General features: G+C 42.4%; 1 protein-coding gene and 1 long non-coding RNA gene across 2 annotated transcripts; one reads left to right on the forward strand and one right to left on the reverse strand.

Annotated features, from left to right (window-relative positions):
• The first annotated feature begins 41 nt into the window (after window positions 1–41).
• On the forward strand, window positions 42–6,859 carry LOC132397283 (uncharacterized). Its single transcript, XR_009513327.1, has 2 exons — window positions 42–159; window positions 2,104–6,859. It is a non-coding gene; the product is annotated as an uncharacterized LOC132397283 (long non-coding RNA).
• On the reverse strand, window positions 5,818–9,995 carry LOC132397279 (achaete-scute homolog 5-like). The gene is made up of 2 exons (XM_059975856.1): window positions 8,842–9,995; window positions 5,818–8,372 (listed from the first exon to the last, which is right to left on the reverse strand). The coding sequence occupies exon 2, from the start codon at window positions 8,363–8,365 to the stop codon at window positions 7,754–7,756; it is 612 nt and encodes a 203-aa protein (XP_059831839.1). The 5' UTR covers window positions 8,366–8,372; window positions 8,842–9,995; the 3' UTR covers window positions 5,818–7,753.
• Between the last annotated feature and the right edge of the window lie 7,086 nt (window positions 9,996–17,081).

Raw genomic sequence — 17,081 nt, forward strand, 5'->3', positions numbered from 1 at the left:
GGTTCCTGCTCCCTGTTGCTGCGACGCTTTTCATTCGCCGGGTGCGGACTGGGAGTTGTTGTTCTGATGAAATTCCACACCGGTGTGACACTAAATGCCAACTGCCTTCCACGACTGGTGCATTGCAATGCTCGAATTGTGCCGTGAGTGAGGGAATCTGTACGTTATGCTGATCTTTTTATGGGTTGTGGTTTTAAAAGATGTTATGTTTAGGCTGTCTCATGGTACGTACTTCCTCAGTCACACCATTTTGAAGGGCTGGGCGGAAATTCACACGAAATAAGATTTAGTATTCATTTAAGTTTATAGTTGGTATGTAAACTCGATTAAAATGTTGGATCCTTTATAAGATAGGAGTGAACGGATTATTCCTCGCCCAATATTCTTCACCGCCATAACCAAAGCCGCCGCTCGCACAATCAGAGGACACCTGTATCAAGGAAAGCTTCAATAAACGCAGTTACCTGGGAAACAGGTTAAAAAGAAGTAGACCCCTATGAGTAAAGCCACCCGGTGCTTCTTTCCACCGTGTCCTTCTGGCAGGTTAAACTACGTACGCCACATGTTAACGCCGCTTCACACACGTTTTAGAGCTTTCCGTTGGAAGATTTGCCCTTGGGACGGGCACTTGCGCCTGCGATTCATCTCGAGTCTGACACAGAAGAACATAGAACAGTACAACACAGGGCAGGTCCTTCGGCCCACGACGTTGTGCCGACTCTTTTAACCTACTTTAGAAACTGCCTAGAATTTCCCTACTCTATAGCCCTCTATTTTTCCAAGCTCCATAAGAGTCTCTGAGAAAGACCCTATTACATCCGCTTCTACCACCATCGCTGGCAGTGCATTCCATGCACCCACCACACTTCCGTGTGAAAAACTTACCTCTGACTTCCCCCTTGTACCTACTTTCAAGCACCTTAAAACTATGCCCCCTCATGTTCGCCATTTCAGACCTGGGGAAAAGCCTCTGGCTATTCTCACAATCAATGCTTCTATCCTTAAAATATGCTCTATAATCCAAACAGTATCCTGGTAAAATGATCTCAACACCCTTTTTAAAGCTTCCACATCCTTCCTATAATGAGGGAACCAGATGGAACACAATGCACCATGTAGTCTAACCCAATCCTTCCTGTAATAAGGTCTAACCCATTTTATAGAGTTGCTGCATTACCCCATGGCTCTTGAACTCAGTTCCCCAACAAATGAAGGCCAACACCTTCTTAACCAGCCTATCAATGCATGGCAACTTAGAGAGATCTATTGACATGGACTCCAAGGTCCATCTGTTTCCCCAACACTGTTAAGAATTAACACAATATTCTGTCTTCAAGTTGAATCTTCCAAAGTGGATCACTTCACACTCCTAACCCTAAGCCCTGCCACTCCTCAGCCCAACTCTGCATCCTATCAATGTATTTAGCCTACAGCACCCTCCTACATTATCCATAACACCACCAGCCTTTGTGTCCTCTGCAAACTAACCCACTCCTCCACTTCCTCATCTAAGTAATTTATATTAAAAAAATAGCAAAGAGCTGGGGTGCCAGAACAGATCCCCACAGAACACCACTAGTCATGGATCTCCAGGCAGAATATGTTCCATCTATTCCCACCCTCTGCTGCCTGTGGGCAAACCAATTCTGAATCTACCCTCTGCCGTCTATGGGCAAACCAATTCTGAATGCCACCTTTTATTGTCTATGAGCAAACCAACTCTAAGCCCCACCTTCTACCATCTGTGGGCAAACCAATTTTGAATCCATGCAGCCAGCACCAGTAAATTGCTGGGATGAGGTCATACTAAAATCCATATACACCACATCCACTGCTCTAACATTATCAATTTATTTTGTTGTTTCATTACATTGTTGCTGATTGTCGCCAATATGAATGATGTTCATTTGTGAATGAGGATGTAAATTGATCATTAGCGTGTAGCTCTTGTCTGTTGTTTATAATGCCTGGCAAAGCAAAGGCGAATCCAAAAAGCAGGTCTGTAAGGAGAAGTAAAGATATGGCCCCATTGGGACAGCCCCCTAATGTTGTCTGTAACTGAGGTCTCAGTCCAAAACATTGACTGTTTATTCCTCTCCATAGATGCTGACCTGGCCTGCTGAGTCCCTTTAGTATTTTGTGTGTGTTGGACAGTCCATGCCCAGCACTGGAATCTGATACTCCTTTCTGAGCTCTGCCACAAGTAGAGATTACCAATTGACAGAAGAAAAGATTTACAGGGTGCGCTCAAAATGTCCTTGGGAAAGATGCAACATCCCCATTGACTAATGAAATTCCTGGTCCATGTCCTCTGGAAGTGAAGCAGAAGCATTTGACTGGTACCAAAAACTTCTAGTCCATGGATCACCAAGAAATGAAAGGTCAGTGGAAATTTTGGGGGGAGTAGACTACTTCCTAAACTGCATTTCTACCCAAGATTGTTGACCCAAGATCCCTGCCTCAGCTATGGATAGGTGCACCATTCCCATAATGGTCTCATTGGTCACATAAGAAACTACAAAACTAAAGTGGAAGTAAATCAATATTGTTTCTACGGGCCTAGATTGTATTCATCTGGAGCCATGATGGACATGATCTTCACTCCATGACAACTGCAAGGGCAGCACCTTCCAGCATACATATTGTTTCTTGACCTCACTAAACCCTTTGACTCCAATGACCTGCAGGGACTGTAGATAATTCTCCCCAAAGTTGGCTTCTCTTAGAAATTATCTCCATATTGTATCAGTAGGTCCACAACAGCGCTAACCTCAGTGAAAACCAACGTCAAACGAGGCTGCATCGCTGTTTCTTCCAGCTTTTCTCATCACAATCTACTCTCCTCCATCAAACTTACCCTGGGTGTGGAGTGAAGCTTCAAAACTAATGGGAAATTGTTTGTCCAACAGTATCTACACTCTGGAACTAAGCCCATCTGAATTCAGTCCTCTGCTGTCTGCAGGGGGCTCTGGTTTACCTAATGTTCAGAGGTTAACCTGCAAGAAACTGCACTGAGAACTACCAGACGATATGACTCACACCGAACGCCTGCATTATAAAGATCCTCTACCAACTTGTTCTAGGTCTACAACATCAACCTCCAATCATATAGCTTAAAGCTAGACTTTGGAAAGTATGGTTCACTTCCTATATTTTGAGCTCATCTCTCAGCAAAGGCAGACATCAGCGCTGAAATTCGCCACAACCTTCAAAGCAGCGAGTACAGCCACCGGTCAATTATGGGGGGAAAAGAGCGTTTAACGATCAGGGTTTAACATCCGAATTAAATTCAGTGCAATAAATAGAGGCACTGGGTGGCGCCAAATGTTCTATATAATTCTCCAAGTGTGCTGGAAACATTCAATAATACAACATCACTCAGAATGCTGAAGGAACTGCAGGTCAGGCAGCATCTCTGGAGAGGAATAAACAGTCAATCTCATAGGAGCAGGATTAGGCCATCTGGCCTTGCCGAGCCTGCTCCGCCATTCAATAAGATCACGACTGATCTGGCTATATTGCAGAATCCTGCATAGTGATAACAAAAATTTAAAAACAAATAGACAGAATCCATGGTTTCATCTCTTACATGCAGTTCATTAGCTGCTGATAAAACAGTTTCATCTCGAAAATCTTTACCCGCTGACTCTTTATGTCCCCTGTATTTTACGAAAAATATTTTTTCTTAAACTTTCTGTCAAATTCGTTCCTGCAACGAATCCAAGAAGATCTTGGAAGATGTGACATCAGCCTCCCTCCAATTCCAGTGCGGCTACTTCGCTTTCAATAATACGGAGAGTTTGGGCTTCTATCTTCGGGCTCTAAGCTCGGAACATGAGAGCCTATAAGGGGATCGTAATTTCCGAATTCTAGCGTTTATTTGTTCTACTGACATTATTTAGTTTACTTCGGCTGATTATGTATTGTCGGTTTGATTCTCTGATCCTGTGAAGTACAAGATGTAGTGGATATACAACTGAAAGAAAAGTTTATTACTCTTAGGTCGCACCCGCGATTACGGCCGATGAGAGGTTAGGAAAGACCACGACCCGCTTTTTGTTTTGCGCCCAGTTCCCATGTGTCATCAAACGAGGTTGAAGGTCGTGGGTTCTAAATTCTCGATGGAACCCCATCGGATGCATTTACACGCGCTGTTCCCAAAAAAAAAACAAATTAAATGAAGCAAAAAGATACTCCGGCCATAGACTTCAACACCGTAAATTTGTCACCTGACACTACACCCACTTTAGATTGGTGATTACCCGTAAGGACGAAGTTAAAGAAACTATCAACCAAAAGCGGAAGGCTTCGATAACCGAAGACCGAAGTCTTCCTTTAGTGATTGCGCCCCTGCAGATTGTCCCGGTCAGGTGAGAATCACCGGAACAGTTTGAGAGTACAGTAGTGGAATTTTACAGCATTTTGTCCACCATGTCCCCATTAATTTTTATCAAGTGAAGATTTATCCATATCCCTGTTCTAAACATTGTTGTGAATTATGCTTGACCCTACTATCCTCAGTAACATTCTCCAAGAAAGAAATATAAAACTTTTTTTATTCATAGGTGTAAATCTTAATTTTCTCTTTCAACCCCGGTGGAAAGCCTGTCCCAAATAAAGTTATTCATGCCTTCCACCCCTGACACCATCCTAGAAAACCTCTTATGAATCTTAATAATTTTTCTTGCTTTCTCAGACCAAGCAGATGAAGTAACTCGCTCACATTCCGTTTTATTTGATGCTCTCTGGGGCCTATCCCACAACAGGCGCTTGGGTCATCATCTGACCTGCCACGATGTCACGTGCTGCATACTTTCCAATACTTTAATTTCTGCCTCCACAGTTAATCCCCGGTTATGGATTTTATAATCAACAAATTAATTTCTTCATCACTAATTCAAGATTCTTTTCCATTGTTGGCAGTCTGTTATTTAACCATCAATGCCTTCAACTTGGCTTGTGTTCTTTCATGGTTATATTTGAAATACGTTTATTAAAATATTCTATGACAAAATACTTGTTACCGACTCTGTTCGCAACTCAAACGATATTTTATATCGTATTCCAAATGTTCGAAACTGTTAAGAAAATAGTATTTACAACAAAAGAAACCCGATTTGTTTTTTAAACAAACTTATGACTAATTTTAAAATGTTTTTGGCCTTCTGGTGTTCGGGAAAACAAGTAACACCCTCCCAGTTACATAGAACAAGAGTAAGTTTTGCCTCAGGAATTGGGAGTCGTTTATCACCTGAAGCTAACGTTTCTCGTTTGCCAGAGGCAATATAGCACAATGCTTAAATTATTTTGGTTAATTGTTCCAAAAACAGTTATTTTAATAAAGAATTTATAGAATATTGCGGTTACAACTGTTACTTGTTTAGGAAAACCAGAGGGGTTATTGGCAGGATTAACCTCGCATTCTGTTGTTATTTTCTTCATAATAATTATGTCAATTATACGAAATAAATGAATTGTACGAGTCACCTTGAACCATTTGATTACGATTCACGCCTTTATTTCTAAAGTGTGAGAGGTCGGATCATATAACCGATATTAATCGGCCACAAAACTCCCAAAGTTAATTACGACTCTCGGGCCTTTATCGCAGCAATTGATTAAGATGAATGGTAATTCTATTGATGTCTTGAATAAATAGGTGATAATCTCTTCTAGCACAATTCCTCAATCCTCAAAGGAAATATTTTTGACAAAAACAGTTTTAAAGAATAATTTTAAATGCAAAACTTGATAGAATTTAGCGTAATTCAACATAAGCGCGCGCGAATAGTTTCCATATATTAAAGAAGGTTCTAGTGCAAATAAAGATTTTTTTATTGATGACAACTATTTTCAATAAACATAATAATCAAAATTTAAACATAATCCTGGAATGTGAGTCCAGTTGAAGTGTTATAAATTAGATTAACAAATAACAATGCGTTTCAAAAGCAGTGAAACGGTAGCAGAAAAGCATTTGAGACAAAAGCCAGCTGGATTTCAAAAAGCACATTGCAGTTTTGCACAATGTTATTAATTCTAAGAAAACTACCGTAAACCATGTGACTCGTGGGCTTGTTGGACATTTCTTAGATTTGTTCACGTTTAGTTTCAGGCAGTACTTTTTAAAGCTATCTCTGACCTGCAGTTATTTCTTTGGCAGATAAATTCCAGACGGGCCTTTTGTATCGACCACGCTACGGTGGTCGGTTGCTGTTAAATAACCCAGTCGATTAATAAAACCAAGCCGTTTTTAAAGCCAGGTATTGATTTGTTATCGACCAGGGATCAAAACTTTAGTAAGGAAAAGTATACCACCAAAAAAAATCAATAACGTTGAAGATCTGCAAGAGAACTAACCCCGTTCCTTATAATTTAGTACAGTAAAACGTATTCCACAACTACCCTCTCCACTAATAAGGCAAAAATTAAGGAAACGCTGTTCTCTATTTGAGCTTCAATGTTCACTTAAGGCGTCCCACTCTCTTCACATTTTGATTACATATTGATTGACTGATTGGCGATGACAAATTCTTGTCATGACTTACTCCAATGTAGTGTGTTCCAAAGTATTTTGTTAGCTCTTGGAGTAAATAAAGAGCAAAGCAGACCAATAGGATAAGAAACAACTGCCCCATCGTTGTTGTCGTTATAAAGTGCTCTCTATTGTTCCCATTTAACTTTAGTGATTAAACCCACATCCAACGAAGACTGCAAAGCTTTGTGTGTCTGAATGGAGCCTATAGTGTGTATTTTTGTTCACTGTGGAAAGCTCGACGGGAAAATGAGCTCGGAGGAGGGCGAGAAGAGACTGGTTAAAAGAGCCCACAAAAAGACGGTGGAACGATAAACGAGTTCCCTGTTTCAGCGCGATGAATAGCGATATTGAACCCAGTTGAAAATTATATGCTTTAGGTAAGAAGTTGGCATGCAGGCACGCCAAACATCGGTGAGGTGTTTTACACAAATATCTAACTAAACCAAGTTTTGGTAAACCCTCGCCCCGAGTACTGTGGGCACATTCCCGACCCAAGGAAGATTAAATTGATAAACGTGCCGCATAGATTTGATTCTAGGGATTTTAAAAAAAGTTTTCTGATGAGGGATAATTGACACACAGCGCTCGGAAGTATAAGGAATAGAAATCTGAGAGGGTTTTACAGGGGGGGGGGGTACTGAAAAGCTCCCGTGAATTACACGGAGTAAAGAATGGGAATTTTATTTTAAAATTCTGAAATGCTATGAAATTAGAGAGGTGTTCGTATTTGAGAATAGCGGATATTCGGGCACGAGAAGCATCAAAGGAGGGGAGGGTGTGATTAACTGCTCGAGGAAGCCATGGGCTCAAGGTTCAAGTATTTTGAGCGGCGGCCCAGGCTCACAGGCTTGACTTCCCAGCCGCGTTCAGACCACTGATAGGAAACAAATACACAACACTAAGATCATTCATTTAAAATTAATACCCACAAGCTGCAGACTGGGACTAAAGTAGCACCCGGTCTCGGATATCTAAATGGCGAAGTGAGCTCGTTTCTTCTGGGTTAATAATTAGCTCTGACCAGTTCTTAAAATTTTTCCCAAATAGATAGTGTATTATTGTCAGTGAAATTGGCTTTAAAGCCATAAATTATTGCAAAATAATCTTCCGTTGTCGGCAGGAGTTCGCCCGCTGCCTCCGATCTTGCATTCCCTGATGTCCTGTCTCCTGCTTCGGCGGGATCAGAGGCACGTCGCTTCTGCCCTTTACCCCCGGTTACCTCGGCTTCGGGTCTGCGGAGTGATTGTCCGTGTCCGTTTCCAGGGCACCCGTTGCCTGGGGAACGGCGCTCCCGGCCGGCTCCCTCTCCAGGTAGTCGCCGTGCAGCCGGAGCAGCGACTGCAGCTCTTTGATGTAGCTGATGGCGGCTCTCAGCGTCTCCACTTTGCTGAGTCTTTTCTCGGCCACCTCCTGTGGCAGGTGCTGCCTCAGCCGGGCGTAGCCCTCGTTCACGCATTTCACCCGCTGCCTCTCCCTTTCGTTGCGCTTGCGGATGAACGCGGGCTCGTACGAGTAGTCGTAGACGGCAGTGAAGGGGCTCTGGAAAGGCACCTGAGGGAAGTAGTGCCAACCCGAGAAGGCGTCGTTGCCGAAGGCATCGGGATAGGCGTGATCAGCGAACGACAGCAGCGAGATCTCGTCGGGGTGTCGGAGCCGCGGCGGCTCGGTGCTCGTCTGTAACGCGGACAGGTCGGCCGGGAATGACGGGGCCACCTGCACGCAGGGCGGGTCCGTAAAACTTATCCTCTCCAACAAACTGTCGTAACTTTCAGGCTCCACCTGGTACACGTAACCCGGAGATCTCAGAGCCATGGGGCTTCCGATCATAGCTGAACTAAACTCGCACAGGGAACATCAAATACAAGATTAAAGAAAAATGAAATTAGTTTTGGAACAAGAGAGGAAATTTCAAAATAGCTTAACATAATCAGAAATCAGAACAGTGAATACATTCCACATAACACCACAAAGAGCCGGCGCACATACATGTTAATATATCCAACTAGTGACCAGGCTCTAGAATGCAATATATATCAGATTGAAATCCAGGGCTGATTTTTTTTTAAATCAAGCGTGTATTAGGTGCAATTCAAAATAAATTCACAACTTTTCGGTCCACATGATTATTAAGTAAATGGTCCACAGCTGAGCTGCTTTATAGAACTTTGCATGAAGCGGAAATTCTGATGACAATTTGATCAACTATTGAACTAAAGCGTTCTTTTCAAAATTCAATCGCAACTAAAATTCTGGAGGCAATGAAGCAACAATGATAATCAGATACGGAGCTTTTCAATTCTTACCCGGAACTTATGGAAAATATAGAATTGGACACTCTTCGCTAAAGGCAAAAAAAATTAGACTGATGGAGAGCCCATAAACAACCGGTTTATGAGCTCTGCCAGAATAGCCCGAGGCTAGTTCGATCTGCAATATTGTGGTTTGGTGTTTTTTTTACACACTGGAACCAGCCAGATAGGCATATGTATCATTTTACATTACAGTCAGTTGTTGAACCTAAGTGGTTCTGGTTAACATTTTATTTTCCTAAAAGAAAACAGATTTTACTATTGTTACTCTTCAGCTTGCGTCGATTCAATTATCAATGAAATTTCTGAAATCTGTTCAGTGAATGGGCTCTACACGTGAAGGATTTCCTGGAGGAACAAATGAGGATAAACTCAGCTGCACTCTTGTTATGCGCAGTGTCGGGATTTTTTTTTTAAAGTCATTGCTTTGTATTTATTAGTTTCCATTTCCCGTTAACTTTTACTGTAAACGAGAAAGAATGATGTCAGTTCTGCGTGAGTAGTCTGAAGTTTGCTGAAATAGCACAAGTTGCGGAAAACGTACCGTAAGGTAAAACGGCATTCGACCATCAAAGCACGTTCTTTTGGCGGGCCCTGTGATAATAAAAGACCAATGTTTTTATTTATTAAGTGCCGTGCGCCATATCAGCCCTGGGAAAGCGTGAGGTTAACGCCCGTCACTTTTTGGCGCTACATTCACAGCAACATATACTTGTATTAAAGTACCGTTGTAATTGCGTTTTTAACGAGCCAACTCCTAACATAAGAAAAACTTGGATTCCAGCAGCAGTTGGAGCTCCGATGTGGTTCTTGGATGTACAATAGCATCTGTTTTCCCAGCCGGAGAGTGATCCCGAGATGGTGGTTTAACCTCAAACCCATTTACTCTGAAATCTTTCAGCGCACAATTGGTTTTGATAGAGTGTTTGATTCAGATATGTTGTGCATTTGCCAAAAACCTCCAATGAGATCCAAAGCAATTTGTCAAAAGGAAGTGATATATTGATAAGGCATTTCATCGTAGAGCCTACATGGAGAGGGTTATTGTTTCTTTCCGCACTTGTTAAACCAGCATTGGCTACATTTCATGATGTAGTTTATTGGCTATGAAGCTGTGATATCTCGGCAGTCAGAAAAAGTGAAAGTGAAATAAAAGTCTTATTTTATTTTCTTGAACCACTTGCTCGACTGTAAATGTAACCCTGCCAAATATCAATTAAGGTTGCCTTTTGTGATTTTGTTATAACCACTTTCCTGAACTTTTACCAACTCTCTGTGGGCTTTATAACCATCTATTAAGCACTTGACAAAGGTCAATAAAATAAGTTAGGTTTAAGCAGAGTGGCAATTGTGTGAGTGGACAGTGCTAGAGTGGATAAGCTTTTGCTTATTAGGCTTGGGTGAGAAGTGGTAAAGTGTCTAGATAGGTTTCTTGTAAGTCTCTGTCTTTCCTTATCTTTTAGCACATCACTAGTGCAATGAGAATGGGCCCATGGCTGGTGGTACGCTCCTTGTGTGAGACGTGGGAACTCTGGGAGACCTCCAGTCTCCCTGACAGCTATATCTGCACGAGAGATTCTATGCATGTGAGAGAGACAACCAAATGGGACGTTCCCTCCCAACTGACAGGGATGTCTCCCTCACAGCACTCTCAAGGTGAGTAGCCAGAAATCGTGGTACATGCTGGTAGCATTGACATTTGTAGGAAAAGGGATGAGGTCCTAAAGAGAGGTTATAGGAAGTTAGGTAGGAAGTTGAAAAGCAGAATCTCAAGTGTAGTAATCTCTGGATCGCTGCCTGTGCCACACATCTGTGAGGGTAAGAATAGGATCATTTGGCAGATAAATGTGTGGCTGAGGAATTGGTGCAGGGGGCAGGGGTTCAGATTTCTGGATCACTGGGATCACTTCTGGGGAAGGTATGACCAGTACAAAAAGAAGCATTACACCTTGACTTGAGGCAGACCAATATTCTTGTGGGCAGGTTTGGAGATGGTTTAAAATAATTTAGCAGAGGGATGTGAACCAGAAAGATAGTTCAGAGAATGGGGCAGTTGATTTACAAGTAGATGCAGTGTGTAGTTTAGAAAGAGGTAAGAATTTAACTTCCCATGACATGGGGGCAACATTGAAAAGGGTGATGAATACAAGACTGAAGGTGTTCTTTTTGAATGCAGCACCCAAAAGAAATTAGATGATCGCACAGAAAGCGATTAGCAAGTATGACAAAGTGGGCATCATTGAGTCACGGCAGAAAGAAGATCATAGTTGGGAGCTCAACATCCAAGGATACACGTTGTATTGAAAGGACAGACAGGAGGGCAGAGGGGGTGGGTTGGCTTTATTGGTAAAAAATGAAATCAACTCCTTAGAAAGAGATGACATAGCATCAGAAGATGTAGAGACCTTGTTGGTAGAGTTAAGAAACTGCAAGGGTAAAAAGACCCTGATGGGAGTTTTATGTAGACCTCTGAACAATAGCCAGAATGTAAGGTAGAAGCTACAATGGGAGATTAAAAAGACATGTAAAAAGGGTGATGTTTTAATGGTCTTGGTGGTATCAATATGCAGATAAACTGGGAAAATCAGGTTGATGCTGGATCCCAAGAGAGGGAATTTGTGGAAGGCCTAAGAGATAGCTTTTTAGAGCAGTTGTGATTGAGCCCACTAAGAAAAAAGGCAATTGTGGAATGAGTGTTGCGTAATGAACCAGATTTAATTAGGGAGCTTAAGGTGAAGGAACCCTTTGGAGGTAGTGATCACAATATGACAGAATTCACCATTAAGTTTGGGAGGAAGAAACTAAAATCAGAAGTATAAGTATTACAGTAGAGGCATGAGAGAGGTGCTGGTCAAAGCTGATTGGAAGGTGACACTAGCAGCATGATGGCCAAACAGCAATGGCTGGAGTTTCTGGGAGTAATTTGGAAGGTGCAAGATTGACATATCTCACTGAAGAAGTATTCCAAAAGGAGGATGAGGTAACCATGGCTGACAAGGGAGGTCAAAGAGACCATAAAAGCAAAAGAGATTACATACAATATTGCAAAGATTAGTGGAAAGTTGAGGATTAGTAAGCGTTTAAAAACTGTCAGAAGGCAACTAAAAATCATAAGGAGAGAAAGATGAAATATGAAAGTAAGCTAACCAATGATATCGAAGCTACCAGAATATTTTCAGATATAGAAAAAGTGGTGAGTGTGGATATAAGTCAGCTGGAAAATGATGCTGGAGTAGTAATAGAGGACATAGAAATAACGGTTGAACTAAATAAGTATCTTGTGTCATTCTTCAATATGGAAGATACAAGCTGTATGCCAGTAATTCAAGAGTGTTAGGGTGCAGAAGTGAATGCAGTTGCTATTAATAAGGCAAAGATGCTTGGGAAGCTGAAAGGTCTGAAGATAGTTAAGTCACCTGGACCAGGTGGGCCCAAATGTTCTGAGGAGACTGTGGAGGCATCAATAATGATCTTTCAAGAATCACGAGATTCTGGAATGGTTCCGGGGGACTGACAAATCACAATGTCACTCCACTCTTTAAGAAAGGAGGGAGGCAAAAGACAGGATATTATAGGCCAACTAGCCTGAATTTAGAGCTGGGGAAGATGTTGGAGTCCATTTTTAAGGATGAGGTTTTGGGGTATGTGGTGGTAAAAGATAAAATAGACTGGTTTCCTTAAGAGGAATTTTTTTCTGACAAACCTGTTGGAATTTTTTGAGGAGATAAAAAGAGGCAAAGAGTGGGAATAAAGGAGACATTTTCTGGTTGGCTGATGCTGATTAGTAAGTTCTGCAGGGGTCAGTGTTGGGACTGCTTCTTTTCACATTATATGTCAATGCTTTGGATAAAGGAATTGATGGCTTTGTGGCCAAGTTTGCAGATGATATGAAGATAGGTGGAGGAGCAGGCATGTTGAGGAAGCAGGGAGTCTGCTAAAGGACTTAGACAGATATGGAAAATGGGCAAAGCAAAGAAGTGGCAAATGGAATACAGCGTGGAGATGTGTATGCTCATGCACTTCTGTAGAAGGAATAAAGGCATGGACTATTTTCTAAATGGGGTGCAAATTCAAAAATCATTGGTGCAGAGGGATTTGGGCGTCTACATGTAGGATTCCCTAAAGTTTCCTTGCAGGCTGAGTGGATGGTAAGGAAGACAAATGCAGTGTTAGAACACATTTCAACAGGAGTAGAATACAAAGGCAAAAATGTGATGCTGAGGCATTGGTCAGACCACACTTGGAGTATTTTGAGCAGCTTTGGGCCCTATATCTAAGGAGGGATGTGCTGGAATTGGAGAGGCTCCAGAGGAGGTTAACAAGAATGGTCCCAGGAATGAAAACGTAAATATAGGAGGATGGATCTGGGCTTGTACATACTGGCTGGAGATTAGAGAATGAGGGGATATCTTGTTGAAACCTATTGAATATTGAAAGGCCTAGACAGAGTGAATGTGGAGAGTCTAGGACCAGAGAGCACAGTCTCAGAATAGAGAGATGTCCCTTTTGAACAGAAATGAGGAAGAACTTTGTTAGCCTGAGAGTGTTAGCCACAGATGGACGTGGAGGCCATGTTATTAGGTATATTTAAAGTGGAGCTTGACTAGTAAGGGATTCAAAGGTTATAGGAAGAAGGTAGGAGGACAGGGTTGAGAGGAATAATAAATCAGTTATGGTCGAGCAGACCTGATGGTTGAATGGCCTAATTCTGCACCTACAGTACTGGGCAAAAGTGTATATAGTTAGGGTGGCTAAGAATTTTGTACAGTCCTGCACTTGTCAACATGGAGTGCAGGGTAAGTTTGTCAATCTGGCAGGAGCAAAGGATGTTGTGAATGGGGAGGGTGGAGTGCTGCAGGGTGGCTGTGGTACTGGTGGCAGCGAATAAGTGCCAGGGACAGGCGATGGTGTGGGTTCAGATACACCCAGCCCCGAGACACCAGGCCAGGTCATTTGCTTCCAAACAATTGGTTTACTGATCAGTACAGAATGTCCCTCTGGAACTTCCCGCTCCCTGCCCTCGCCCTTTCCTCTTTCCCAACCATGATTCCCCTCTCCCTGCACCAATGCTGAACTCTTCGATTTCATCCACCTTGCCTCTAACTTCCACCTGGCCTCATATTCACCTGGTCCATTTTAACACTTCCCTCCCCTGTCTCAATCTCAACGTCTCTATCTCTGGAGACAGCTTATACACCAATGTCTATTGTAAACCAACAGACTCTCACAGCTACCTAGACTATACATTGTCCCAATCTATTACTCGTAAAAACGCCATCCCTTTCTCTCAACACACACAAAATGCTGGTGGAACACAGCAGGCCGGGCAGCATCTATAAGGAGAAGTACTGTCGACGTTTCAGGCCGAGACCCTTCGTCAGGACACTGGCCTGGCCTGCTGTGTTCCACCAGCATTTTGTGTGTGTTGTTCGAATTTCCAGCATCTGCAGATTTCCTCGTGTTATCCCTTTCTCTCACTTCCTCTGTCTCTGCCGCATCTGCTCTCAGGATGAGGCTTTTCATTCTAGAACAAAGGCGATGTCCTTTTTCAAAGAAAGGGGGGTTCTCTTCTTTCACCATCAATGCTGCCCTGAACCGCATCTCCTCCATTTCACACATGTCTGCTCTTACCCCATTCTCCCTCCACGCTACCAGGGATGGGGTTTCTCTTGTCCTCACCTACCACTCCATCAGCCTCCATGTCCAGCACATAATTCTTTGAAACTTCTGCTGCTTCCAACTGGATCCTACCACCAAGTACATCTTTCCCTTACCCCCACAACTTTTCCACTTTCTGCTTTCCACAGCACTCCCTGCACTCCCTACACAACTCCCTTGTCCATTCGACCTTCCCCACAGGTCTATCATTGACCACATATGTCATGATTTTGTTTTATATTTGCGGCAGCAGTACAGTAGAAGAAGAAGAAAAAGAATGCCTGGTGGAGTGATTGCTTATCATGTGGCGTTTCTGTAGCATTCTCCAGTTTTATTTTATGAGGCCGAGTTGCCAGTTCAATGCTCAACCCAGCAGAAAGTGTGCAAGGGAGCCGGCTGGATTCAAACTCAGCACCATTCGTTCCGGAATCCAGCACTGATGCTGCTACGCCACCAGCCGGCCTCACAGTGCAATACATAAAATTACTATAGTACAACAGCCTAACTAGATATATGTGGCTATGACTTCTGCACAGTACCTTGTCTTGTGGCCTTATGGTCATTAGTTTAATTGGGCACGGTTCCGGATGTCTAAGTGCTCATTATGACACGGCTGTGCTCTATGCAGAAGATGACCCAGCTTTCCCCATTCTTTCCATGCTGATGAGTTTTGTCGGTGGGCTGTGTCTGTTCCCACCCTAATGTTGAAGTCAACAGGCCAGTACCAAGGTGTGGCACCTTCTAGACTACCTCATCATCGGTGAAAGGGACTGAAAGCATGTTGGCATAGCTCAACCATGATTTCTGAACTGACAACTTCCTAATCCTCATTATTTTCCTCAGCTTGGCCTCACAAAACACCAGTGTCAACAGAAGACTTGCATCTGACATATCAAGAAGCCTACAATGATAGCTCTTCTGAGAGTGCACATCGCAGATAACCTGCTGACTCCTAGCCAACAGGATCCATTGGTACGGGCTGTCCTGAACTCTATCGTAATGTCACCTGTGAAGAAACTCTTAGTTCCTTTAACTAATAGAAGTAGGACTACTTTGATAAGAATGACCAGGAGATCAAGATACTAATTAACTATAAATGTAAGGATTCTTGGATTGGAAGCTTCCTGTGTTCTTTGCATCTTTTTTTATATATGAAGTGGCTCTGCAGCACAACGGTGTACGGGTTAACATGGTTGCCTCACTTCTCCGGGGATGTGAATCCAATTTCAATCTTTTGTTGTGTCTGTGTGCAACTTGCATCTACTCACTGCGACAATGTGTGTTTTCCCCAAGGTGCTCAGATTCCAACCCCCCCCCCCCCCCCCCCCACACACACCACATCCAAAAGAAGTGCTCGCTAATGCCAAGGGAAATGCAGAGAGTAGCACCAATCAACACAGAGTATCTACCCTCTTACCCTCTTCAACCCTGTCAATCAGGAGGAACTGTGGAACACTTTCCTCAAATCCAGAAGTCCAGAGAAATTCCTTTCCATTTTAATGTTTGCTTCTTAATGGCATTAACACCATAACGCTAACCAAAGGGTCCACAACAGATATAATCTCAGTGAAAACTTGTATCCATCATCATTGCGGCATTTCAAAAGTTTTCACCAGAATACCACATCTCACCTCCAAGAAACTTTCCACAAGCATGGAGCTAATGTTCAGAACTAACAGGAAAACAGTCAATCTCTGGTAACTACAGACCAGAACCCAGGTCACCCTCATATCAGTAATTGAGGACCGGTATGCTGATCTCAAAGACCTCACTGGCTGATTCACCAAAGCATAAGGGAGGATGGGTCACTCAATATCCCAACAGGTGAAGATCCTCTGCCAACCTGCCCTCATACCCAACATTGCTCTTTGACAATAAAGGTTCACAGCAGTGCCCTCAAAAACAGAGTGCTTCTCATGTCTTAGGAGCCAATCTCAGCACAGACAGACATAGATAAAAGTCATCAACAGCTTCAATGCACCAAAAGAGCCTCCAGTTCATTGAGGAAAAGGAAGTTTAATGATCTAGATCTTAGCCCTAACAATAGATTGTTGGGTAGCAATGATCTTCAGATCCCACAGAGCCAGAGTGGAAGACATGCATCGTTGATTATGAGACACTGCTTAAGAAGGAAGAAGAATGTTCAAAATGATAATTGTCACTATTGCACACCATGTGTCTAATATACAATTAATCAATATACTTCTGAAAAAATGTTTAACGTTTTGTGAGTTCTACAACCCCTCTATAAATTTGGGAGCATAATTGTTGAAGCAGTACTGCAGTAAGATGTTGTATATATTAATTATTTAGAAATCTTTATTTTGGTATTGTCTATATGCGAAGGGTCTTATTTTTCATTTATGATATTTTAACATTCTAGAAAACTTTTTTTTCTTGATAATGATAAGTAAGGACACTAATAGTTGTGTCTTATGATAGCAATTCCAGAATTAACATCTCATTAGGATAACAAAGGAAAGTAAATGTCTGTTAAATGAGAAAGAGAAAGGCCTTTGATTCTCTCTAAAATGCCATGGTCTAAGAATGACCCAGTCTACAAAAGTTCAAAATTT

This window comes from Hypanus sabinus, chromosome 7, assembly GCF_030144855.1.
Source record: "Hypanus sabinus isolate sHypSab1 chromosome 7, sHypSab1.hap1, whole genome shotgun sequence".
NCBI lineage: Eukaryota > Metazoa > Chordata > Chondrichthyes > Myliobatiformes > Dasyatidae > Hypanus > Hypanus sabinus.

Coding starts and splice junctions, on each gene's coding strand:
- LOC132397279 (XM_059975856.1), bottom strand. CDS start 8,365: ATGATCGGAAGCCCCATGGCTCTGAGATCTCCGGGTTACGTGTACCAG.